The sequence below is a fragment of the Salarias fasciatus genome, chromosome 19, assembly GCF_902148845.1.
Source record: "Salarias fasciatus chromosome 19, fSalaFa1.1, whole genome shotgun sequence".
Taxonomy (NCBI): domain Eukaryota; kingdom Metazoa; phylum Chordata; class Actinopteri; order Blenniiformes; family Blenniidae; genus Salarias; species Salarias fasciatus.
In genome coordinates, this window is record NC_043763.1 from 6,234,620 (window position 1) to 6,262,597 (window position 27,978).

Below are 27,978 nucleotides of genomic sequence, written 5' to 3' on the forward strand. Positions count from 1 at the left end.
CTGTGCAATCGGAAGTGCTTTCTTCCTTCTTTTGACTTTCCATCCAATATGAGTGAGTAGTCAAGTGTTGGCTGATGGCTAAAGATCCTGCCCAGGCCATCCCCTCTCCAGCTGGTATGAGGCGGCGCTGCCAGATCCGTCCTCGCCTTATGTAAGATTATCAGCCCGGTGATTCAAGGCTGACTGGATTCACACTCGAGAGCTCACAGTTCATCTGTGTTTTTGCATGAGGTGGCAGGACTCTCAGGCACAAGATGTGTCTTCCCCGTGTCTTGTCCAGATCCTCCACTTCTAAATGTCATTCATGTCATTTGATTCATGGCACCATAGAGGAAATCAAAGAAACGGACAGATTGCTCTGGGTGGTGAGTCAGAGAGCGGCTGCATTCATTAATAAATGCATGCATGCGTGTGTAAACACTCAAAGGAACAAGTGTTTTTGATGCACTGTATGTAAAGCCGCAATCAAGCCATAGCATGTCCCGTGTTTCTGCATTTTTATTTTTATTTTGTAATGTTTAAATTACCTGCTCTTTCTCGAAGAGGCCACTTAATCCATCACAGGTGTCGCGTTTGCTTCAGGAGAAAAAGACATTGCAATTATGTGGCATTGTGAATCAGTCAGACCACATTGTGCCAGATTATGCTGGTCAGTGTGAACGTTTGAGAGAGAGAGAGAGAGAGAGAGAGAGAGAGAGAGAGAGAGAGAGAGAGAGAGAGAGAGATGCTCATCAGCAATCATCAGACTTTAACTTCCAACTAGTTTTACGCCAATTCCAACAGCTGACTTGACAATGTGACAACAAATATGATGCTTACGCAATTAACTACATCTCCTTTCATGCGTTTGCATAAGTGATGTACTTTCTTACATTAAAAAACATAGACAGACTGAAAAGCCCAGTCTCTCAGTTTATACAACACTCTTGTTCCATCCTGTTTTATTTCTATACGTCTTCTCTCATCTCACGTGTGTCGTCTTTCCAACCTTCTTTCCTCCCACTGTGCTCATTGCAGCTTTTGTACTTGTACTGTTTCCACCTGCAGCAAGAGCTTCAATTAAGATCTGTTAAAAAGTTGTAACAATCAATGCTCTTTAATATGAGATCAACATGTCTTAGAATGAAATAGAATGAAAAACAAACACAGAAAATGGATGTAATTGCCAGTTTATTAATAGTAGATATTCAGAGGAAAATAACAATCCTGACTTCAAAGACAACCGGATATAGAGCTGGCCTCATTGTAAAACAATCATCAAGCCTATTTCCATAATATATGAGTAACGTTGGCATCGCTGTGTCTCCGCAGCATGTTGTCTATGACTGTGTGCTTCTAAAGATCTGCATCTCTCTCTCTGGAGTTACATCACAGCGTGACGGCCAACGTTTCGCTGCGGCCTCGCAAGACTATCACACGCGCAGAATCAAGCTGTACTCGAGTGTGACAAATGGAGTCATTGTCTCATTCAGCCTGCAGACGCTGATAACCCATTTTTTTTTGTGTCGCTGCGGTTTTCTTGCTACATTTGTTCCTATTTTTGAACTTATTAGGAGAGCAGAAAGGAGGCTGGGAGTAGCAAATGAAGGCCTTCATCTGGAAGGTATTTGTCACCGAGTGGCCTCATTTCTGGGGGTATTTTTCAGCAGTGAATGGAAACAAAAATAAAGAACAACATCAAAAATAAAAAGAGGCGCTTGGAAAAAATCATCTAAGTCTGGACTAAAGGACATTCATGAAAACCTCAATATCAACCTATAATGAGTAATCTTTCTCTAAATAGCACGTCTAATATGGGACGAGAGTGATCCTTACAAATTAAATAACCTTTTACTATTTTAAAGGTTGCATAACATGTTAAAAATACTCATAAAACTAAAGAAAACAGACATAGTTCAGTGATCAAACCACACATTCAACCCAGAAAAACATCTCCGTACACGCCCACCTCTCCAACCTTCTTGTCTCCGGCCTCGTCGACGAACTCGGGGAAGTGCGACCCCACGCAGACGTTCACGGCCTTCTTCACTTCTGCCGGCAGGGACCTCAGTTTCTGCTCGTTCTCCTTCAGCGCCTCCTGATTGAGCTGCCGACACAGGGGCCAGAGGTCACTGAGAAGCTTACTGAAGGGACGCCGTGACCTTTTCACGGTTGCTTTTCTTTTCAGCGGGTGCTTATCATAATCTTTAGCGAATGGATTTTTCTATTGGCACAAGAGAGAATAAAGATCACTGCTAAGTCCTGGGCGGGAGGAGGCCGGCTTGAACCCGGTGACATGGATTGATTTTTAAATAAAAGTGATCAGGTGTTATTTTCAGGAGCACTAAATGTCATATAAGGTGATTTACCTGAAAATGAAGTGACACCATCAGTAAATAGAGCAACATATTGAAAAACATTTAAATGCAGATATTTAGAAAACTTTTATTAGTTACATTTGTTTTGGTCATTAAATTATCAACACAGAGCTTGCATTTAGGCAATTATCATTAAAGAAATAATCTTTTATAAGGAAAATATGTGCAATTTCAACATTTTGCCTCCTGGTGTATCATGCATTCAGATGTCCTCCATTTTTCAGCATTTTTCAGCATTTAGCAAGAATGTTTTTAGAAAATGACCTTCACCATGTTGTTCTATTTAACAGTAAGGTAGCCCGCCTTTTTCCTCTACATCTCTGATCTATAGGGTCGGGTCTCAGTAATGTGTTGTGTCCACTGCGATAACCAGGAGATAAATTAGAAACAGTTACATTTATCGGAAAATTCAATTCATCATCTTCTGAACAAGATTTTCTGTTCTATTATCATTATCCTGTGGTTCAGATTGGAACCTCTGTCCAGCCTGTTTTGACCCCTGACACACCGTCCTGAACCATCTAGCACTACTTCAGATTTCATGAGATTTTCTTCACATCTCTTCGTATTGAACAGCATCCATTCACTCATTCAGTTGTTGCCATTTCACTGGTATTTCCACACACAAAAGAAATGAAAGAACGGTCCTCATCACTTATCCTCATTTGTCCCTTTGTTTTGTTTTGTTTTTTTTTTTATGCCTGGCTTTATTCCTCCCACCGCTTCTCACAATATCAAGAGCGATATTTGTAAGCCAATACTACTGGTGAGACATAAAAACACGCCGTCCATCTGGCATTCACACGTCAACGTCTAAACTTTCCCACACCTTTTTGCTCAGCATCAGCTGCCAGCGCTGCGCCGAGTCGAAGCCAATCATTGTCATGAGAAACACTGACATCATTTACAGCGGTGGTGGGAGCTTGGTGTGGACTTTCTCAATCACTGGATGTGTCACGCTGCAGCATTACACACACTCACCCAATGGGCAGATGGCCACGCTTGACAATGCATTTGACTAACTGAGACTACGTTTGAAGAACTCCAATGTTGAATTTCTAGGAGCAGCATGCAGGATGTCTTATTTGCAGAAAAGAGTTTGCAATGTAACTATGAACATTGTGATTTGTGGTCGAAGCAGAAGCAGAGATGTTAAGGTCAGAGGGCTCAGATAAAAAATTAACTGAAGAAAAATATGTGTATATGATAAATAAGTAATCAGTTGGTTTTTTTTTAAACTAATCTACAATTTTTTGGGATGATTGTGATTTGCATATCAAAATATACCGATGAGTACCATCTCTAACCACTAGATGTCAGTGTATGACAGCAGAATGCTGCTACAGTACCACAGAAAAACCTTAATTACTTCTAAACCAAAGCAAAAATGATCAAACAAGCAGCAGAAAACCAAACCAGAGCAGCAGAATGAGTTTTGAAGTGGATTGAGAATGTTGTCAGAGAGTGGAGAGAAACTGAGAAACTGTTGCGATGAAGAAAACAAAGACAGCTAATCATGGGCTGAAATCATCACAGCCAGATCTGAAGAACAAATTCACTGATTTTCTTCTCAGACGTCGAAGCTTACTGACAGAGCAGTTTTATTCTCCTGTGAGACTCATATCAGGTTTACCAACTGCAGAGACTCACTAATGAAGTAAGACAAATTACCCGTCAATAACCATTATTAACTTGTTCATTGTCTATGCGTGAATTAAATTCTTTTATTTTAAAAATAGTCATGCATTCAGTTATAATATATCTTTTGGCATGAAGCCAACACTGTCATCTTTTTCCCATATGACTGCCTGTAAAAGTTCTTATATCAAAGACTCAAAGAAATCTACATTCGGAATAAATTTAAGTCAAAATTCGAAACTTGAGAGCAATGTGACAGCAACCAAAGTAAGAAGTCATCTTGGATTGTCACAGCATCAGTCAGCTCGTAGGATCGCAGGTGCATCACAGTTATGCAGATGATACACAGCTGTATACTGCTAATCAAATTATATCAGCACATTTAACAAACTAACCATCTGCCTGTCTAACATCATTCATTTTGACAATTTTATTAATTAGGATAGCAAATGATAATGAGGCAGAGCTATAACGAGGACGAGATCAGCTGGGAAATCTGGTTCAGTACTCAAAGGCCGACTGATATTACGCTGTAAATTCAAGTTTAAGATTATGTTTTGACAACCTTCAAAAACAGCCTTTCTTCCACTGAGCTGCTTCTTGTGTCTGACTGGGAGGAAACTGATCCACACTTCTGTTTTCTCGCTACAAGACTGGCGCAACGCTTCGCTGACAGGATTATCTGCTGTGCTGGTTTTCAAAGTGAGTGGAAAATGCCCTTTCCCAGCATGACTTTTTCCATTTTTTCATGTTTAATTTGAAATCCTGACAAATAGTAATGAGTGGAGGTAAAACTAATAAAATCTAATTAAACATAAGTAAAGTAAAAAAAAATAAAAAATACAAAACCACAAGTGAAATAACTTGTGATAATTGTAGACTATAAATTATGGCTTGCTAAATATTTAAATATTTCCAGGTGTTTTGATCATCTTTCCTTAGACGAGCTCAAACTGTTCTGCTGCATCTGTCTGCCACATGTCCACGTGACAAATGTCCACATGTGACACTTCAGGCACGGTGCTGTGAGAAAAACATCAATGATAAAGCACAACTGATCAATGGAAGTGACAATGCTGCCCTGAAACATGAAACTCTCCTGCTGATCGAAAGTCTAAACAAGGACAATGTTTCATTGGTGTTTCGATTTAGAAAAAAATAAACACAACTTGATTAGATGAACTCAAAATTTTGGATATGGAATGGATTCTGTACACATGCCCTATATGGGTAATACCTCAGTGCAAAGCATTATGGGACTGATCCTGTGAATAAATCAGATGATATGCCTGGTGCATAAACAATCTATGAATCCAGTTGATAAGCACATCTCTACCTATCTGACTGAAAAGACTGAATAAATCTCTTTTTCACTTTGAGTGGTATTTTATGCATGAACTGTGTTCAATAAAAATCAGCTTACTAACTATTAGGAATGCAGTCACTTTGTGTGTCTTCAGCCTGATCTTTGCAAATGTTCAAACTCAATTGAAAACACAAATAAGTTCGGAAAATTGGGCTTTGAATTTCAGGTCTAGTTTCTAAATGTCATGGCTTTCTGATGGAAAAAAACAACTCAGTAAAACATCATTAAAAAACAGTCATTTTTGTACCTGATTAGTCAGAGCTTTGATTTCCTCCAGTGTTGCAGCCTGTTTCTTCACCAGGGCTTCTTGCTGTGGGTTGTAATCTGAAGACTGGAACAATATAACAGAGAAGAAAACATGTCACGCTTGAAAAACACGATTGATTTGTGGTTTTCTGTGAGTGTGTGTGTTTGTGTGTGTGTATGTTGAAGCATCCAGACTGTTTGTGTCTATAGGCAGTTCATCTGCTCAAGTTTCTCCCTGCAAGTGTGTGTGTGTGTGTGTGTGTGTGTGTGTGTCTGTGTTTGTGTACACCCATGGGATGCAAACTGAGATGGTGGATCGATGCAGTTAAGTCAGAGGCTGTACTCGTCCAGTTGGTTTACACAGCCCCTAATGCACTGCGATGTTCAATACTGGACCTTTCTGATTAAACAGCTGATTGTGTTATAAATAGTCGCAGTAATTACCGGCAAATGCTGATTAAGTGTCAACACGGGATGGCAACGCGACTCCAACATGTGGCGAGATCAGGGGGGGGATTTCTGCCCTTTAGATTGAATCGGCTGGACGAGCGCAGAGCGAAATGGGCACATCTTTAACCCAAAGACAACAGGTCTGAATCTGGATGAGCCAAGAGAGGAGCAGCAGCAGAGCTCTGAGTCATCTGCCGCACATGGATTAGCCCGCTCTCCGCTAACGGCTTCTGAGTAATGGACAAGCCTGGCCTATGGTCAGGGCCTGCTGCTCTTTCCTCACAGGGTAAACGAGTGTGTTTGTGTGTGCTCATATGCGGGGGTCTTTTGTTAAGAGGGTGGGCATCTCCACGTTGCTGTGGGCATGCTTGCAGTTTATCAGTGTGTGTGTGTTTGTGTGTGTACCTGTGAGCGCTACGTGGGTGTGCTTTATGTGAACATGTGTGAAAGAAAGATGCTGCAGTCATTTTTTTTTTTTTCCAGATCTTTGTAAGACGTTGTCACCATAGTTACACTTTCAGATGCAAAATGTGTACAACAGAGCTGAGCGAGCCGGTTCTGATACTGCCAGATGCACGTGGACAATGTGGTCACATACATGAGAGCCCTCTTTCACAATTACATCTTAATTCCTCGGAGCTGAAGAGTAGTTACACCCTATTCATGAAGGGACTCTGTCCAACACGTTTTCAAGGCCTCCTCGCTCCAAGGCTGCTGAATCTAATGAGTGTGTCATCAGAAAGACTCATAATGAGAGACTCATCACAATCAGGATGTCTGAAACATGTTGGACCGTGGATCATTGTGGCAACTATGCTTATTTGATCCAGAAATACTAATCACTCTGACCGAGCTGACTGACTGGGGAAGGTCGTTTTGAGAAAAGTCTTCATTTCTTTTATTCCAGAATAACACGATGGGATTCAAGCTTCAAAACCAACTGGTTCCCACGTCTAATGATTTGACCACAAGCCTCCCCTTCCAGTTTATTTGTATCCTTCCCTCTGTCTTTCTTCCTGAGTGTACAATATACTGCTCACAGTATAAACAGTGCAAGCTGTTGGTTGCCATCCATGTTTATTTTAGAGCAAGAACATGCAACAGTTGGCATTCTCTCAGGATTTGTCGGGTTATCTACTGCCAGAACTGCATTCGTTTGCTGGCCAACAACTTGATGTCAAGTGCACAGAAACTGGAACGCTGCTGTTTCTGTTCCAGAAATGAAAAAATAAAAAATAAATCCTACAAAATGCCAACCTGGAACCGAGCCTTCCTCTGCTGTGAGCCTCATATGAAGTGCAGTATATTGAGAAGATTTTTAATAGACACTTATACTGATGTTATCACAGCTTGATGAAGAAGTCCAAGTAAGTCAGGGAAGTTGGAAACAACATCAGGACATGTAGCAAAGATCACAACATTTTCAGACAACACACATGCTATTGGGATGTATTTCTAAGGAAAAGTGCAGTTGAGATGTATAGAAATAAACAAACCTTCTGTCTGTGCTTTTATGGTTCTTATCATTTATAGTTAATACAAAAAATTCAAAAACTTTGATGAAATGTTAAAAATAATATAAATTTACATGGAAATGGCAGAAACGCTGAAAATGATGTAGCTTGCCTGCCTGGTCATGAGTTGGGGTTGTTGGTTGTTTTGGTAATGAAGCCAAGAGCACAGAATGATATATTCTAAACATTAACAATAACGAGCTTTTCAACAAAAGATCTCCCAAAAAAAAAAAAAAACAACAATTTTGTACTTACAGCTCCATCAGACTGGCTGGTCTCATCCAGCACCTCCATGCTGGCTGCCTTTTTCAGCCTAAACAAGATCATTTTTCACAATTAGCACAATTAGCATGATCTTAATTGTGTAATGTGCAGTGTCAAGTGATAGAGGGAGAACAAGCTGTTACTTGATCTGAAATTGAAAAGAAGCACCAAAAAAAGCTTGAAACTTACTTGGATTTTTCTGTGGATGCACATTTTGACAGTGTTTTCTTCTTGTTGTCCTTCGCATCACTGTGTATAAAGGCAAAGATGGGAAAGTGGACTTAAAAAAATTGCTTTTAATCAGTAGCTGTGTGTACATACACGTGTGCATGCATGTGGGATGTGACTTTACCTTTACAATGAGAGGGAAGCTTTAAATGTGCCGTTACAGTGCGGATAGGTAGATGATCGTTGCTGACTTATACCTTCCCTAATGTTTAAGCACATGGTGCATAAAGTGTGTCCTGAGAAAGCTATGTGCCAGCAGAGGAAGTGAGATCACACACACAGACACACACACACACACACACACACACACACACACACCAGCCAGCCAAGGACACTGGAGAACCCGCCCGCTGAGGTGATTCATTCAGTATTTGAGGTATTTTCTTTGCGAAATGTCAAATGCTTCACCTCAAATGATACATACAGAAAGACAGTCACACCACAGCCTCAAAGCACAGACTGCACAGACTCTGCAAAGCCTTCTGCCTCTGTTGTGTGCGCATCATGGCCCGAATGTGTTGCATGTGTGTTCACACCTATCCAGGGCCTTCAGTTCACTGGTGTGTCTCTCGTTGGCCATCTCCAACAGTTTGGCCAGTCTCTGTCACAACAGAATAAGGAAATGGCACAATCACAGTCAAGCTAATGACGAGACTTGAGAAGCTTTAAATAACAATTTCCACAAGTCACTTCAATGTGGCGTGACACAATGGCAGCGACTCCCACTCTGAACCATTTGATCTCCAAAAAGTGAGCACAGAGGCAGTTGAGGGAATGGGGGATGGTTAGATTAGTTACAGCAGCACTTTTCAGACATAAGATTACAAAAATAGGAGAGCTCATATCATTGGAATTTGATAGGCATCCTGTACTTTTTGACCATTTTTTCCAAGTATGCAGTTTTACTCAGACTAAAAAACAGTGTAGTCTCACACTTTGGCTTTCAAAAATTGTGTCACAATTTGACTTAATATTCAAGCCACAACAGTTTTATAACCACTTAATTTATTCTTTTAACAGAGAAAAATATATTTCTGAAACAGTAATCTTTTAGCACTTTTTTTTTTTACTTTTTTTTTTTTTCATTATTTGGAAAACATGTGCCTTCTTTCTTTATGTGATATGAAGGTCAAGAATTTATTCATCCATCTTGGTAACTATATATTACATAATTTTTATTTACAATGTAACCAAATACTTAAGATAGTTTGCAGAAACGATGCTTTAGAAACATCTCTACCTCAACTTTCAGATGCTTTAGAAATGTTCATGCATACGGTGGGCCAGAAGGGCCAACGGCATAACGCAGGAGCAAATGGTACAACGAAACAGCAAAAAGCCACAACACGACAGCAAACGCCATAACGCAAAAGTCACAAAAGAAGAGCAACAAGTTAACAACGCGACCATCAAAAGGCCACAAGTCTCAGTGAAAGTGTTAAGTGGTTGGAGAACCATCTTTGTTTCGGGAGGACAATATTTCCTGACGGAATCAAAGTCCGTCATAAAATGTTGTCCCCTGGAAACAAATACGGACCATTTTGATTGAGGGAGAGTTTTATAAAATGTAAGTAAAACAGTGCTACTCTCAATGATCGTGATGAATGTGTATTCATAAATTAAGGGATTATTACAAAAAATGTAAAACATCAAGGATAATTTCTAGAATTTGGGACTTATGCTGATCATAACATGAACTGGAGCTATAGTTTTGAGTTTCAATGCTTTTGAAGATGTAAATAGTCTCATAAAATCCCACCGTTATCTATAATTGTAATGCAAATGTATAAATGGTGAAATGACTGAATACTGAAAATGCACTTCTTTTATTCGAATTTGAAGTTTGTCGTGTGCTGTAAAAAGATACTTTATTAAAAGTGAACTTCTTGAAGATATATCAATACTTTGTGTTAAAAGATAGGCAGATATTTAAAGTTTTAGTTATTTAAGGTATGACTTAAGTATGACAACACTGATCTAAATGTGTTTTACACAGTCTGTGTGCAATTTGATGCTCAGCATATATTAGAAAGTCAGTTTTAATATGACAACAGCTGATAGCTGCATGTAGAGAGTGAAGCATTAATCTATATCTGTAGAGCTGTTCAAATGCTTTGCAGCACAACTTCATGCAAGTGCATTTTACAGGAGGGACATTCATTCATTCATTCATTCATTCATTCATTCACAATGGATTGGTGACCCCTGCTTTGCAAGGTGCTCATGCACCATTTGTGGAAACTGGAGGTCAGAGTGACACAAGGACAAGGCGAAGGAGCACACAGACAGAGGGACGTTTTTCCAACCTCTGTGGCGAACTGCTCTTTTTTCTTCTTCATCTGGTCACACTGCTCCATCCACAGCGCTTGAAGCTCCGCGTGCATTTTGTCTTTCTGCTCCTGCACTCGCTCTGCCTTCACGCTGGAGTCCGAGGCGTTGCCTTCTCCCCTGGTGGACACATCAAATGACACATGAAAGCATGGCACACACACAAAAACAGAAAACAGCTTTGTTTGCCAATAACACCGCTACTACCTCTCCACTGGTTTATATTAGTACAATATGTTTATTTGTCCTGTGCAGCCCATATTCATTTAGGCTGTTTTCTTCATCCGCTAATATTCCGCGTCAGCTGGAGAAACACATTAGCTGCGGAATATTATTTATGCTTCTAAATATAATGTTGTTAATGACACCAACCAAAACACAAACAGCAACTTCATTAGTGGATCAGTAATAATTTCCTGCAAAATTCAGTGCTACTTTGCAAGAGGCAGAACAGTCTTTGGTGAATAATTCAACATAAACAATCGGGCAGATGGGTCTTTACGCACCAAATAGAATTTCTTCTGCAAACACTATCCAAACCTCCTTTGTCAAACATCCTACCTATTTCAGGCATCAAAACAACAAAGGGAAGGGGGTAAAAAAGTCCTCTTTACTCTTTTTTCTTCAGCGAGAGCTTCTTCTTGATGGCCTTGAAAGAGTCAGAATATTTCTGAATCAAATCCTCTCCCTTTTTCTGATACTTCTTTTCAGTCTCTTTCATCTCTCTCTCCTGGCGCTTGATGACCTTCAGATAGTTCTTGTGCTGTGTCAGTTCTTCGGTAGTCACAGTCGAAGGCTCTGCAGCAAAAACACACGTGGTGAGTTTCAAGAGACTGTGCTGAATATGAACTCAGAATAAACCCAGTCCACAGAAAAACATCTTTGATTTCTCCTATATTTTTCTTGTCAGACACCTTTGCAAAAGGTCTATTGATTTTTGCTGCGTAGGGATGGCATAGTCTAATTCAGGAATTAGATTTATTTTTCAATTGATGTCACTTTCAGGCTATTTCTTTGATTTTTACAGAAAAAAAAAAAAACTTAAATAAATGTTACATTATGAGCTTGATCTACTCAAGATTGGCGCATGATATTGTACACACACACAACAAAGCCAATCTTCCATCCACAGATGTGCATCATAACACACACTATACATTTAAAACATTTACCTTGTGTGTGTTCCAGATGGTGCAAAATACTGCGAAGAGTTTATGCAAATATGCAGCATGCAAAGTCATTTAGAAAGATTTGCATTGTTTATGATTGTTTGAAAAGAAATGTGGTTCAGTTCAGCGTTCAGCAGAGAAGCTGCTGTTCGAGAGGTGTTTCACCCATGACTTTTATTTGTCGATTTTATCAGAATACAGTTTGTTGTGCTTCATATTCAGCTTTGTGACTGATCACCTCCCATATTGAAGTTAGATAAATTCCTCTAACAACATATTCGACTCCTTGGCAACACATTTCATTTTCTGCTCTTTCAACTGTAAAGAGACACATTTGCAGCCTTCTTTATCACTTTTTTGTATCCATCTCACTGCACAACAACAGTGCTCAGAGCCACTGAAAAAACTGCTAGTTGAAAACAGTTCCCAAGGTGGTACTTTTTGAAAACATTCAGACTTTTTCATGTGACATTTTTGTGTTAACCTGTTCCTGCAGGCTTGGGCGATGCATCCTCTGGACATGGCACAGGCACAACCGCTGGCACATCAGGACTGGCCTCCTCAGCTGCGGGCGCAGGTTCAGAAACTTCGGCAGGTTCAGTAACTTCTGTTGACTCCTCTGTTTTGGCCTCGGTGTTTGCACCATCGTCACACGGCTCTTCTTTGGGTTCCGGTTCTTCTGGTTCTGGTTCCTTTGGTTCTGGTTCGGGAGGGGGCTCTTCGGGGGCAGGAGCCTCCTCTGCAGGAGCTTCAGGTGGAGAACTCTCTGCATCTTCAGCAGGAGCAGTTTCAGGAGTTTGAGGAGGCTCTTCTGCAGGTTCTGGAGCGTCGGACTCTTTTTCTGACTCTTCTTTGGCTTCTTCTTCTTTGTTTGCCTCTGCTGGAGCCTCTGATGGCTGGTCAGCAGCATCAGTGGGTGGTGTAGGCTCGGATGCGCTCTTTTCTGGGGGAGGCAGAGAGACAACCAGAATATCATGAAGTGAAATTGGCCTGCTGTATGAAAACATTTTCTCTCTCACTATTTGATTTCTGTGCTTTACATAGCTCTGTTTCAAAACACTTTGAAAATATTTCTGTCGCTGAAGGATATTTTTTCTCCTCTTTTGTTGGCTATTGATGTGATTCCATTGATGTCTATGTGTTGTGATGTAAATATTCATGCTGAACTATCCAGCAAGTCTCAGTCTGTCTAGAAAAATACAGCAGCACAACAGAAGTTGAAGCATTTGGTGATTATTAACCAAAAAACAAAACTATGAAAGAGCTGAAGTGAACATAAATCAGGTGACACAGGTACTCACTACTTTCCCCTAATGGATAAAAATGGCATTGCAACACCAAACTGCACATTCAGGAAAAATAAAAACTGTTCGATGCAACTTCTAAAATGGGATACATCTTCACTGCCTTTAAATGTTTGATTACTCGGATAGGGTTTACTTGCATGCATGTTCAGGATTTGTAACATTATATTTTACATTTTATGAGCACCATTATATTAAAATAAGTCATCTATCAGGTGGCCAATAGGAAAAGACTACACACACGCACGACCTGTTACAAGATGCAGCACAGCTAGTTCGTCATTTATTCTGTTTTTCTGTGACTGTTATTCACTACATGCAGCTAAAATGGGTCATCTGATCCATCAACGATGCAGACACAACATATTTTGTGTTTCACTGATTGCCTTGAATGTGATTACCCCAATTATTCATCTTGTAAGAAAGTCTCAAAAAAGGACATTTCAACCTGACTTAAAATGTGGATATTTTTAACACCAGCTTTTCATTTGGATATGGATTACACTCATTTAGACCAGTCGCAAAAATAGAAAATAAAGGTCATAAACAAAAGAAGTATCTTCTTTTAAAACTTGCATCAGTAAAAGGGATGAGACTAACACCATTATCAGGTTAAAGAAAGAAAAACAAAAAAACACAACTATATATCAAGACAGGTTGTTTTTTTTCTGGATAATGACCCTGAATTAACACTTTCCATCATTTGCATGAAACTATAAGGGTTTCTGAATTCTTTTAAATCATATAGTAGAAAGTCCAGCATTTAGCTGAGCATAAATCCACGGGGTGAGAGGAATATATAATGCTGAGAATACCTGCAGGCTTCACTGCCCACCTAGATCTGTGCAAGAATAATTCAGTGGCTCAAATCTGAATTTTTAAACACACTGGTAGCATGCTGTGTTTGGTTACGCCACGCCGATGCTCCTTGACTAAAAAGAACACGATGTAGTTTTGACATAACAGTTAATCACTGGTGCACCTGAAATCGTGCCGTTACGAATGAGAAGACCTTCACAGGTCAGCAAGATGAACAAGTTTCCTTTTTGGAGAGGCATTGAATTGCCTAACTGGATGGACGAGAAACCCCACGACCACCTTGACTAAACCCTAATACATCTGTTTTTCCACTGCAAAGAATCACAACAAAAACATTTCTGATAGATGCGAAAACAGGAGAGCAGGTTGGTTTGACCCAGAGCATCTGAGATCATTGGGGGAAAAAAAAAAACAAAACAAACAAACTATGTCCTCTGCTAAAGCTTTATTACCTGCAGCAGGAGCTTCAGTTTCTTTGGTGTCGGTGGGGGGCGGGACCACCAGAGGCAACTCATAGGGGGAGACGTAGTCAGCGGATGACTGCGAGGGTTAAAAGAAAAGGACAGGAACATCACATTCTAACAACGCCGGCCTGCTTCCAGGAACTCAGCGAGTGCTGTGATAGTTTCATAGGAAATATGGGGACACGGCTGATGTGCCAGTTTTAGTTGGCGACGACGGCGCCGCCTGCTTTTATTCGTACCTCTTTGGGTGTCTTTGTGGTCTTCTCGGTGCCCTTTGTTGGATTAAATAAAGCGTCCGTGAAATCTGGGAACGAATCAGAAAACATGTGAGATCTGGATCGTTCATTCTCAAACCGAAGAGGAAATGTTCTCATGATGAGACTTTACCACGCCGCATGCAAACACACTGTACCAGTCACGTCCCTGACTGTCTCTCCAGCAACATGGACTCAGTGTCATTTTCGACAAACACAAAGAGAGGAAGACAAGCACCTGCAAAAGCAGCAGGGATGTAGTCCTTGACCTCGATGTACACAAAGAGCGCGGGCAGAGTGAGAGGCATGTTGCTCTCACTGCGCAGGCAGATGTGATGGAAGCCTGCAGGGCATCAGAAAGATAGAAATACACAACAACAACAAAAAAACATTGGTAAATTATGCAAACAAGTTAGAACATTTCATGGCCTTGAGTGAATTATGTAAGATTAGATTGAATTCAGTTCACCTGATTGAATGGCGTGAAGGGGGATGATTCTGTGTCCCAGAAATTTACCGTTCTCTTCATGGACGACAATTCTGAGAGAAGCCATTTCTGGGAGCAGGATCTGACCACGATGGCGAAAGCAAAGCACACCGTAAGATTTGAGGTTTAATTTGATGTCAGGCTGACATTTTGAGAACATGAGGGAGCAAAAAATTGTGTCCCAGTGATGCTATTTTTGATGACATTGAATAGCCGAGGCCTTTAACCTGCTCTTGAGGGAAAAAAGCAACATGAAAACTTCAGTTAAGTTTTTTTCCACATTAAAACAGACCTGGACTCTCTGAAACACAGACAAGCCTTTAGACCTTGACTCTTAACTGACATGGACTTTTTAAAGCACACATGGACTCTAATGATAATAAATTCTGACTATAATCTTCACTTAAGTCTTTGACCTCTGTCTGAATTCACTGAACTACCCAGACTGATAAAGACATGTCTTTCCAGAATTTCCCAGCTTAGGATTAATAAAGTAATACTTTACTCTACTCGACATATTCAGTTCTGGACAGAAAGACTCTCCTTTATTTCTTATGTCTTTAGTCCAAAGAAAAGTAAAGAGTTTACACTTTAAGCTGCACATGTGTTTTTTAAAAAAGACCCAGACTGGACCTATTGATCTTACAAATACCAGTCGAGACTGCTTGAAACAGCTGCATCCATCAAACCTGGAATTTTTAACACATAATTAGACTGCATGGTTGATTTGACTTCCAAAGACTTAATTGAGAAAATGACTACAATCTCAGTATTAAGCTATTTTTAATGATGCTTTCTGATGTAAAATACAGTGAAATGTCCTCAGCGTACTTCCAAAGCTGTTTCAGTATGCTTGTTTTTGCAACCTCACCATGGCAGCAGGGCTGTGATGCTAGTTTGATAGCAACCAGGCATCGCTCCTGTTATCTCCGCTCAGGTCTCAGCATTGTGTTGTGTCCACTAAACTTAACAAATTTGTTTAAAAAATATATATGTTTTGGTGGTTTGGTGGGCCGGCTGGAGCCTCTTGCAGGCCGAAAATGGTTGTCTGTTTAAGAATATCACAGTGGTTTGCATGGTGCAAAGATTAGATGCTGTATGTCATGATTTTCAACATTTTTAAGATGAATCTAGTGCATGAACTGGAAACGGGAAGATCAAAGTTTTCAGCTCAAAACCCCTAAAGGGATTGTGACTATTAGACATTTTCACCTTTTCAAACACAAAGGGCTCCTCGTTCCACACCGGATTGATGGCATTAGGTGTGGTGGACCACTTGGTGCGATATTTCTTCTTGGGGTCTCCTGGCAACCCGATCACCTCCACCTCCACCCCGGTTTTCACGCTTTTCTCCGAGAGAAACTGTCCCGAGTAGATCTAATGGGGGAGAGAGGACACACGTCCCGCGAGCTGATTACCGGTATCGATGTGTGCGGTTGTGTTTATCCACGCTGTCAAAACAGCGGATATAAATAGAGTTCAGGTTTTCACTCAAGCGGTGCGCTGAATACCGGGAACCATGTTTCAGTCACAGCGGGAAGGCTCACATTATTACAGAGTGTGCAAGGACAACACACACACACACACACACACACACACAGACACACACTCTCAATTTTACAGATGCAAAACCAACCTCGACTATAAATCAGTGGAGCTCAACCTTTTTGCCATGCAATGCAGCCTCCCCTCCTTTTTAGGTTGCAGCCCCCCTGTTTGACCTTCAGTTGGCCAAAACTTTACAAAGACAGTCTAGAAAAAAAAAAATCTTTTTTATGGTTTTCTTTGATGTGCAAATCTACCCTGATCTCTGATGCTATCTCTATAGGGTGACAAAGCCATGGGTTGAGAACCACTGTCATTAATGATGTAGCTTTTATGCCTAAGACTTTGAATTTGATCATTTTTGGGATTTTTATGCTTAGTTTTTTGTCTTGGATTGGTTTCCATGCTGCCACCGGGAGGCCCTGGACCTGCCTTGATGGTCAGGGTGCTCGCCACCACCGTGTCGATCCTGTCACAGAAAGGGTCGAACTTCTTGTCGCTGCGCCGCATCACGTCGTGCTTGAGGAGGTAGCCCGTCCTGCCGTTGAATTCAAACTGAGCCATGTTCAGCTGCATGGGGAAGTCTGGAAATCAGAGGCACAAACAGCACATACATGCCATCTCTCTGCGGCTCCGGGAAGAGCAGTGAACGCTTTTGAGGAGGCGAAGCTCAGCAGAGGCCTGTGCGGCGCAGAGAGGCGCAACACTGACCTGCTGTGGTGAAACACAGAACCTCAGCTTTAAACATGGAGCACAGCACAGCTCAGGCATACGGGCAGAGGCAGATCATGTCTGTGTGGAGGGTTTTTGGTGTGTGTGTGTGTGTGTGTGTGTGTTGTGCAGTGGTTTTCACCCATGGTTTGGTAGTTGAGCGCCACCATCTGGCAGCCGACGTTCCAAAAGGGTTGAGGGCTGTAGTTGGATGAGTCCATTCTCGTTCCTTTGGGGTAAATCCTGCTCATCTGCCGCTTATTGTATCTGACAGACGTGGTTTAGGAAGCACAAATTCACATCCCTGCATTTGTATTCTGCTCTGGGCTTCTCGTGGGTTTTTCTTTTTTTTTTTTTTTGTCAAATCGCAGAGCGTTCAGTCCGGGAACGTTTTTTAGTAGAGGATACTCAACAAATTCGACAGCAGTCTTGGCAATCATCGCCTCCCCTTTGGTCTCCACAAAAGATGAGATGACATAACTCTTGTTTTTCTCTGTCAGAGCAGAAGAATTGCATAACTCACAATGACTTTGACAAATGGACCAGGACTGGTCGGTACCACGTGAAATCTGTTTCGTCTGAGCTTGGATTCAGCTCGTAGTATTGCAGACATACTTTTAGCGTTTTCAAAAGAGATGAATTTGTTGGGCTGGATGTAGTTGACTATGGATGACATGGCCTCGTACGCCGTCACTTCTTGTCCAGCTGTGCCCTGCGGGGGATTGATGGGAAGTTGAGCGATGCTCAGAGTCTCCAGGCTGGAAACAGATTATGTGGAACCATAAAACCGTCATCGTGATCGTCGTCATCATTCACCTCGTCCGAGGTCTTCATTTTCTCCTCGTCCTGCTCGTCCGTCTCCTCCTGCTCTTCGTGGTCGTCGGCAGCTGCGTCTCCCTCCGCTGAAACGCATAAAGTCAATGTCAGTGATGCTGGGAGTAAGACAAATGTGTCCGTTTCGGACTGTAACCTCCATTTGCTGGAGGATTTATCGGTGTTCACCCTGGCCCTCCTGGCTGCCGGCCGCCGGGGCTGTTTCCTCCTGGGGAGGAGTGTTTGGGTCCTGGCTGGCTGCGGACGCGGTGGTGGGCTGATCAGCAGCTGCTGCGGTGGGCTTCTTGACCTGAGCCGGCTTCTCGTGGCTGCCCTTCTTGTTTTTGATGAGGATCTTCCCCATGAGCTCAGAGGGGCTGGGGATCTGCTGACCGGGCTTCAGCTGGACGTCAGAAACACAAGACAACAACACGTGAAGAGAGCGCGGCACCTCGGTACATTTCACTTTCTGGATAGCAGTTGCCAGCAGCTCCAGATCTTCATGTTTTCCTGCATCTGCCTGTATCAGCAGGTGCATCAGTCAGCGCTCTCGAGGGATTGAGCTCGGCCTAAAACTGAGAATGATTCACTGAACAGTCCACATGTTCAGAAGCGTTCGGGCGGTTAGATCTTTGTTTGCAGGCACAGCTTTTGATGAAGCACACATTTTGAGTTGCTCGCTAACAGAGACAGAGCTGAGTACGCTATGTTATATTTACTATATGTTTTATTTAATCCTATTATTTCAGCTCAACGCTCTTCAGTCTCTTTGTAGTGGATCCCTGCAGCTTTCACAAAACTACATTGAACACAAACAAAAGGCTGCTCTTATGTCTTTTTTTTTTTCTCTCTGCTACATTTTTGGCACAGCTGACATTGTTTCACTGGGACTCATATTCTGTACTCTAAAGTGACACTTGAATAAAAGAACGTTTCAATATTTGTCTCTAAAAATAGGGATCACATCCAACTTCATCTCCTGCAAGATTCCTTTCAACGCAGGGTTTTTGAGAAGAAGTCCTCACAGTAACAAATAATAGGAGAGTAAAATTATGAACAATTTCTTCAAAACACACATAGCAATGACTACAGTGTGAGCAAATGTGCCTTCACTGCCAGTGATAATAATTCACCTCTATGTTTGACCCCGTGAAGGAAAAAAACTGAGATGAATACCAGTGGTACATATAAAACGTTATATTGTCTTCTTATCAGAGGTATCAGAGGTTGTACTTAGCGGAAGGGTGTGTCACGGAAATGCACTGTTTTGAGTTTAAAGGTTACAGACTCCTGGTTTAGTGCTTGTTATGTAAGATTTTAGTCACTGACAAAAACTTTGCAGACAGAAAAGCACAGGAAATGAAGACAAAGAATAATGTTTTCTTTATACTTTGAGCAAAGTAAAAGACTTTTATTAAAATACTATGGATTCTGAGTCCTGCATGTCAGTTCCGTCTCTGAAGCGGTTTTAGACAATATAGCAGTGATTTCAATACATAAAGATACATCTAATTTTCAATAGCTTTTTAAGGTATCAGTTCAAAGGCTTGGCTGTGAGTGACGGGTTTAGTACCTTTAGTGGATTTTATAGCGCTATTAGTGCTTTTTATCCCTTATGAGCTGATCAGATGACACTTTTTAAATTTTATTGTGCTTGTTACAATGACAATAAAGACTTCTATATATTTTATAAATCAAATGTAATGCAACTGCAATCAAAGAAAGGGTGCACGCTCTTTAAAAAACAAAACAAAAAAAAGATACTGTATTGATCTCCGAGGAGCAGGACCTAAGTCAAAAAAGTCTCATAACTTTATCAGTGGTGAAATCTGACGCCTGGAGCTGATCTTATCTGAGGCAGCGAAACACTCTGCTCGTCTCCCTCTGGAGCTCTAACGTCCACTGAAGCCTCATCTCCACCTCAGAGCTGAGGGGAAGTCACACAAATCAGTTGCGTAAGAGAGTCTTGTTTAACAGAGATAAGAACGGGAATGTAAAGCTTGAACTTTGCCATCCTTCATCCTTCGGGGTTGTTTGATAGGATGGTAAAATTCAACATGCATCACAGGATGGAAATGCAGAATTAGAGCAAACTCATCAGGCGTGGATGATTTTTGGAGATCCCTGGATGTATTTGTTATCATTGTGACGGTGGTCTGTGTTTGAACAGTGCACTCACAGGGTATTTTTCCAGAGGTTCTGTTAGCAGGGCATCACCAAATATGGTTTTGCAGTAGTTGGCCATCTTCTCTTGTTGTTTCACCCTGAAATAAATCAATGCCGAGAAATGATCCTCTGTTCCTGCTGGATAAAATACTTCATTCACACCTCCTGTGCAGCTTATCAATATTCTATCAGTGAGAAAGAAATCATATAAAAAGAAAATACAGTGAAACAACTTCAAAATGTGAAACTCACATAGATGTTACAAATTTTAATCATAACTTGAGAATCAATTGTTCTGTATCCCTAATTATTACATTCGATCAGATGTTTTTCCCATTTTCTCATTTGTAGAAATGTTTCAAACCATATTATGAGTTCAGAAATAATTGAGAACTCTGCTGTGTTGAAATAATATTGAAATCTGTAGGGATGCTCCTGTATCTAAATTCGTTCTCATTAATGTGACGACTTTGTGTGAAAAGCTTCGTCCTTACGAGTCGACGTGGTTCTCAAATGAAAGGATGATGGGATATTGTGAAGTCTTGAAGGCGCTCTCGGCAATAGCCTCTATCACATCCTGTCACAGGGCACAAGAAGAGACACTCTGAGGTTATTATGCTCTTAACTCCACTATTGTTTGGATTGAAAAGGCTGAACTGGCAAGAGGAGCAGGAGAACACAAAAGATGAGTCAGCAAAGACAAAAGGAGTGAAAACGCAAAAAAATTTTCTGGATAGTTGAAGAGAGGCATCATGACGTGCTGCGTGGCGCTCATGGAAAGGCCCTGAAGTCAGCTCAAAACAATCACACATCGAGGCTGACAGTAAACTGAACTGAGGTGTTGTGTCCGGGCCTCCGGGACTGCCAAGCTCAAGCTGCCCTTAAATGGAAGTGTTGAGAGTGAGAGGATAACGGGGCTGCCTGCTCCTCGCCTCTGTGTGTGTGTGTGTGTGTGTGTGTGTGTTACTGTGAATCCCTCACACCCTTTTGCTTGGTGTTTCGAATGTGCACTTCAGCATGAATAAGTGGTAACAAGTGAGTCTGCGAGGTTCTCACCATCACCAGAATGTATTTGGACGCACAGTGTGAACGGCCTCCGGTGTGTTTATTTCTGAAGAGGTCATATTGAAACCATGTTGGAAATTTATGGAGAGGCACTTAGCGGGCCGCAGGTGTAATCTGATTATGAGAGCATAAATCTCCTTTATGGTTTGGTCCAGCTGAACGCCAGCTGACTGCTGGTCGGGAACCTGACCTTTCTGATTTGTATTCTGGATTTCAGCAAGTGTTCGCTAGAACAAGCTCATCTGAATGACACAAATTCAATTTTATTTTAGTTATATTTGTAATGTAAGGAGGTATAATATACAGAAGGCTATGACGACGTCTTCTTTTAGAATATTTGGGTCAAAGTTTGCCTGGGGTTTGCATGCTCTCTCAACATTTGCATGACATTAACTAAGTAAAAATATGAATGCATTTGCAAGGCCCTGCAAATGTTTGGAGGAATTTTGCATCCTCCTCGGTGAATTTTCTCCGCTGTTGATCGCAGCTCAGTCAGGTCGGGGCGAGCCACCTTGAAGAGGATCTCGGTGGTCATCGTGAAGCCGTGCGTGATGATGGGCTCTTCATCTGGAGGTTTGCCCTTCCAGCAGTCCAGCTCCAGACACCTGCAGCCCGACAGCAGACACTGACGGTACATCTCTGGGGAGGACACGCCGGAGAACTGACCAGCTGCGGAAAGAGCCGGAAAAACAAGTCTCAGCTTCAAGATAATCAAGGGTTCACGCTGAAACTGTTTGGCAGGAAGTGGTTGGAGTGAAGGTAAAGACCTGTGAGGTACGTGTTGTGTGAGGACTTGACGAAGTAGTGGGGGATCGGCTGAGTCATGTCCTGGCATTTTGCCAGCGTGTCCTGCATGACGATTGTCGTCTCGGGACCCATCAGGTAGAACAAAAGGCCTTCTGGAGAAATCACGCCTGCCAGAGCAAAACGGAAGACGCATCAAAACACTGAAGCACAAACACAAAGTCAATCAATCATGGAGCCAGTCTCACCTCTGTTGGAGTTGTTGGAGCAGGGTTCGTACTTCTCCATCAGAGCCTTGATCTGGTCCTGCCGCAGGCGGGGGAACAGCTCCTCGTTGAGGCGGGAGTCTCGCTGCTTCTCGTTGAGGAACTTGGTGAAATTCTCCTTTGTCATGGTGGGTTTGTTGGAGCTGGAGGGCACAGCGAGGCATGAAAATCACATCAGCCATGCACACGACGCTGCTCATGCCCATCACGGCCCACTAAACGCCACCTGAGCCCAGTGCCAGGAAGCTAATGCATGAGCTGGATCCCCAGACCGGCCATGCATGAGGCCGGCATAATTGAGTTTACTCTGGGGGCCTCTGGCTTTGTTCTGTCGCATATCACAGTATGCCAGCGGTTTTCAAAGTGTGTGAGAGTGAGACTGAACCACATTGTGGCCCTGTTCACGATGCCTTATGTTTGGCACCGCTGATCCATAGAAAATTTCAAGCAAAACGCTTCTCATATTAGCTAAATACTTTTAATTCATAATATTTTAATAATCCAACAATAAATCTGGTTCAAAAATTGAATGTTTGAATGAAATATTTTGTTTTCACTTTTATTTATTTATTTATTTATTTATTTTGGGGCGATTGCTTTAAAAAAATCATGTATAAAGTAAAGCTAGGAAAAGACATTCTCATGATCCTATTGAAAAATGTGTTGAATATGCAAAGCATTCTAACGACTGGATAAAGATGTGGTCATATTTGGAATAAATGCTTTTGAAATTTTAATAATAAACAAAAAATAACTCGTTTCAGTGTAACAACAGTCTTAATATTGACTTTGTGAGTCTTCATTCACCTACAGACCTTTAGCCGGGTTTGTATCAATAATTGTAGAAAACGATGACGTATGAGTAGAGTTATAAAAAAACACAGATCACTTGTACTAAATGAAAATTCCTCTCGGGTCCAGATGAAGCGCAGAGGTTGACTCACTAAGATGTGAAGATCTCCAAGATCTCCGGTCGAGGACACAGGTTTGTCAGGAATAATTTGAAGGCAGCCTCGGTGAACACGTCGGCCTTGATGCTGTCGTACTGTAGAAAGTGAACACATGTCAGAGCCTTATCGATGGAAATGACAAATAAAACAACTATTCTACACACTGTTGAAGTAGCAGGATTAAATATGGATTAATATTAAGTTTAACTCTATGATAAAAAAAAAAAAAACTAAGGCATTAAAGGGGGAGATGGTGGGATTAAACTGAAAATCTGAAATCATTTCCAGCAGACGGAGGGTTTGGTTTATGACCTTTCCTTTGGGGAGATGTGCCGCTGCTAAGGCACTTTCCACCCTCTTCTTATCCGCAGGGAACATCTTGTAGATGCTGGAATTAAAAAAAAGAAAAACCTCTCTGACACACTGAGGAGGAAATGTGGAAATCTTCTGTGCAAAGTAACACTGAACTGCAGCCCACTTTTTCACGGGGATCTTGCCGTCCTTGTTGGTCTGGAGTGACAGGCGGACGTATCTGAGATCAAATGCGGACAGAGTTTCCATCAGAATCCGGGACACGTAGCAGTGCGGCGCATGATGAGACTGACATGGTGCTGCGGACGCTTCTGTGTCACGGTTTACTTACATTTTGTCCAGGAAGACTTGTCTGCATGCGTTGTTTCTTGCAGCGTTGTAGGCTATTGCTAGGATGTCATTAGCCCAGTTCTAAAGTGCATGCAATGGAAAATATTAAAAAGCATAAACACACAGATTCACCACTTGAGGGGCTTTAAATGAGAGACGGAAAGACTTGTACAGCTACTGTTCATCCGCCTTTTCTAATTGCAAATAATTGCATTCAGTTTTTATTTACGTCTTTAACACAGCACCAGAATTGGGATCAGATCATATTCAAGCATAAGAGCATCCCTGGAAGAATACAAGCATTTGAGTATTTGTAATCCATTACTTCCATGACTGGTTAACACATGAAAGTGTGAATGACTGTTCCTCTATTGGAACAAAGAACAAGTGAGATTTCATTACAGGTAGTTAAATCCAACTGTCGGAGCCATAAAGTCTTATGACGACTAAAAGGAAGTGAAAAGGAACCATAAAGCTCTTCATAAAAATGGCTAATGGCCTGTGGAGAAATCTGAGCAATCAGAAGGGACCTGTGAAGGGAAAAGAAGCTTGTCCGCTCGGTGCGTTACCTGTGTCACCTTCTCCTTGGAGGCAAAGAAGTTGTGGTAGGTCAGGTTCACCATGTCTGGACCCGAGACGATGGTGAAGGCTTTGGCCAGGTGGTTGCTGTCCGGGAAGTCCATGTTGAAAACGTTGCGGACCTTTTTGACCTGTGAAAGTTATAAAGTGTTTGAAAGTATAGATACGTGCAGAAGCGACTTTTCAGCCGTCTTCATCCATCCAGACGTACATCCTCTCATGAAACACATGTTTGGACTGTGGAGGAAAACCTAAACCAACGCACACACGCAAACTCCTCAACAATGCACCTTATTCTAGCATGGACTCAAACATGAGAAGCCGCTGCCCCTCATCCTCACACAGCGCTTCTCGAGTAGAAAATGGAAAACTTAACTTAACCATGTTATTGTTGTTGACATGCTGGAAAAACTCCCAGAATAAGAAAAGGAAGCAGCTGAATTTAAAGTTTGAGACTGTTCAGCCAGATGTTTGTCGTCTATGTTTTATTTATAAATCAGACACAGCAAGTTATTCCTACATGCTTTTTTTTAAATATTTCATTTTCCTCAACACAGTTTTTGACTTGTTCAAGAATGTTGCAATAAAAAAAAAAAAAAAGAAGTTGAATTTCAAATTTAATGCAGTCCTGTATTTTCTTAACTCCTCGTCGTTAACGTTTAATCACGGAAAAGTCCCTGTGGTGACAGAAGAGTGAATTCATGTCGCCTTGAGCTGAGTTTGCAGTTCAACTTGCTCATTCTTTGTTAAGACAGTACTGAGGAGTAGAAGAGTCACTTCTACTCTCGTTCAGTACAGATGAAGTTTGTGACACATCGCCCCCTGCAGTTTGGGAGCAGATGCTGTATGTTCTTTCATGTGGATTTAATGCATCTTATTTGCGTCAAAAAGTTGATGTCTTCTGTGGAATCTTTCCAATTTTTTTGGCGGTTTCGCGGGCCGAAATGGAGCCTCTTGTGGGCCAGTTTTGGCCCACAGGCCTTATGTTTGACACCTCTTCTTCCCTCATGAAGTCGTCCTCAATATGCAGCTTTTAGAGCTGTGTCACTACAGGTAGTGCGTCAATCTACTGTTAAAGATTCCAGAAATAAACATGGTTGCAGTTGATAAATTCAGCCTGCAGGCAGGATTTGATCCTTTGGGGGTCGTATTCGGCCCCCATGCCGCATTTTGGACACCCCTGCTTCAGATCGGAGCATGAAGCTCGACTCTAGCGCTCGTTTTCTCTTTGGAAAGGACAGCTTAAACACAGGCAAATATCATGAGCACGCGCACGTGTGTGTGCGCGTGTGTTTTACTGTTCTGCATTGCATAATATCTCATGTTAACAAAGCAGCCTCTTTCCCGAAAAACCTCCTCGGGGGCCCAACAGGAAGATGCGGTTCCTAACACGCCCCAGCTGAGATGGTGCAGCAGATCTCTCAGTTCTCTCTGAGGGGAACAAATTTCACATTTCCCTTCCGTGAGGGAACGACCACGGCTGCATACTGCAACTCTCTGTGGAGGCCGGCGAGGATTGAAAAGAAAAAAAAAAGAAAAAGAGCTGAAACTACAACTGCCAGCTTTGAAGTCTCTCTCTCACACACACACACACAGCTCTCACACACAGAAATCTCAGATCATGACTCAGTCTGTGGTTCAGCGCATGTTTATGTTTGTTTGTGTATCCGTGCATCTGTGTGTTTCTGCAGGCAGGGAGCAGCTCGGGCGCGTTCGGCCACTCTGAGATTTTTGCAATGCAAATGCGGCTCTAATATTAATGGGCAAACTAAGGGCTTAACAGCATATTTGCATGTTTGCAGAGATTCTCACACGAGAAAGCACACCCATTTAGACGAATGAGCTGACAGCGTCGGTCTTTATACATTAAACAACACGGCGGTACTCACTTTTGGAAGTTTTGCATATTTTCCTGTTCTGGTATCTCTGATGGTAGCAACATCCAGGAATGTTGTCTCCTAGAAACAAGAGGCAGAGAATCGTCTCCAAACACTGATTTCAACATGAAGGCGCCAGTCCAAATATGGATTGAGATTCAAGTCATCCTTTGGCAAAAGTGCAAAAACTATGGGATTTTCTTTGGAGAATTTTTCAAACAGGAAGCTGTGGTGAGTCTTATTTCATTTTCAATGTGCATCTATAAGAGCATGCCAACCGAGACACATGAGGCACACATCTGAAGAACAGTGAGAGACACACAAACACGCAGGGACTCCTCTCGGTGCCTCAGCTGCACGGTGCACTCAGATGGCGAGAACCACATCGGCACCGATCGATAATCTCCACAAGCTGTTTCAGGGACCGGAAGGCGGTCAATGAATCTCTGAGCCGTCCTGCTGCTTTGCTTAATCACATCCACATTACGATCGGAGCGGATGTGAACGTGGCACAAGACGACCTCGGTTTGATTTATGGTTTGATATGACAGAAGTGACTTTGACTGAACGGGGTGCCAGCTCTGCTCCTTAACTCTCCTCTTTATTCTTTTTGTTTTCCAGACTCTTAGCATCGATTACCTTGCTCTGGTTTATCCAGTAGACATAGAAACCTTTTGGATCCATCTTCATCGTGACAGGAGCTGTTTTTGTTGAATCCTTGAGAGAGACCAAAAACAAATTGATTTAAACCGTCTGGGTGAATAAAGCAAATCCCAAACAATAGGATTTGTTTTAATAAGAGGAAAACATCAGAGATCTACTCATATGATTTGCATAACCTTCATTTGATTTACTCATTGATTTCAGGAACTTTTTCACTCCTTGGCAACTTCAAAACTGAAGATATTACAAGTTGAATATGTTGGTTTAAAGTAAACACTGTTACACGCCATTCCATAGATATCAGTATATCAAATGTGTCTGAGTTTATAGCTTAAAAGGTTTTTACATCAAATCGTATTCCAATGTATCCCAAATAATACTCTTGTACAATAAAAAAAATTAAATAGATAAGTAATTTTTAAAGAGCGAGACCACGTCTCTCATAATAACAAGTCCATATATTGGAAAGAAAATTACCCTGACATGGCTTATGGGTGTGTTGGTCATGTTTAGAACATAACTTCGTACATAATAGACAACGATGAAACGTAAAAACGTAACGTAACGTAAAAAGAGAGCGATTCAAGAAGTCTGTCCTGTTTTGTCATTATTTCACAAACTCTACACATTTTATACAAGCTACACATCTCAAAGCTTCAAACTCAGTATGAATTGTCTGACTGCGTTTGATCTGACAGGTTAAGGTTAAAGGTCACTTGCACGATAAAGGGTGAATCTGCAGCTGTGATTGTTTCATTTCAGGAATATTTGACTCACCTCCGACCACCTTGTGAATCTTTCTCCTTTCACCAGATAGTCTTTGACCTCTGGAGGCTCCAGAAAGTATCTTTTCTTATTCATTTTGCCTTTCCACAGAGACTTTTGTCCCTGTTCGATCCTATCGCTCAAATGTATTCAATAAGTGAAAATCCACCATGATCATCACCATTAACTGACTTATCTGTCTTCTCTTTATCCAGAAGGAGCACCAAACTGAAGCTGAGCTCGCTGACTGTGGTCCGGACGCACCCAAGAGAATTTACAATGCAAATGTGGTTAAAAAGAATAC

The 27,978-nt window shown here is 41.7% G+C and overlaps 1 protein-coding gene across 1 annotated transcript; it reads right to left on the reverse strand.

Annotated features, from left to right (window-relative positions):
- Window positions 1-1,153: 1,153 nt before the first annotated feature.
- plcb2 (phospholipase C, beta 2) lies at window positions 1,154-27,874 on the reverse strand. The gene is made up of 32 exons (XM_030117546.1): window positions 27,687-27,874; window positions 26,886-26,963; window positions 26,259-26,327; window positions 24,360-24,500; window positions 23,792-23,871; window positions 23,627-23,680; window positions 23,461-23,536; window positions 23,143-23,243; window positions 22,181-22,341; window positions 21,956-22,102; window positions 21,700-21,857; window positions 20,618-20,700; window positions 20,137-20,221; window positions 18,147-18,360; window positions 17,961-18,046; window positions 17,760-17,856; window positions 17,553-17,637; window positions 17,287-17,411; window positions 16,866-17,017; window positions 16,101-16,265; window positions 14,871-14,970; window positions 14,640-14,744; window positions 14,387-14,451; window positions 14,136-14,223; window positions 12,045-12,503; window positions 11,006-11,189; window positions 10,370-10,511; window positions 8,600-8,664; window positions 8,025-8,084; window positions 7,827-7,884; window positions 5,609-5,692; window positions 1,154-2,086 (listed from the first exon to the last, which is right to left on the reverse strand). The coding sequence occupies exons 1-32, from the start codon at window positions 27,768-27,770 to the stop codon at window positions 1,916-1,918; spliced, it is 3,822 nt and encodes a 1,273-aa protein (XP_029973406.1). The 5' UTR covers window positions 27,771-27,874; the 3' UTR covers window positions 1,154-1,915.
- Between the last annotated feature and the right edge of the window lie 104 nt (window positions 27,875-27,978).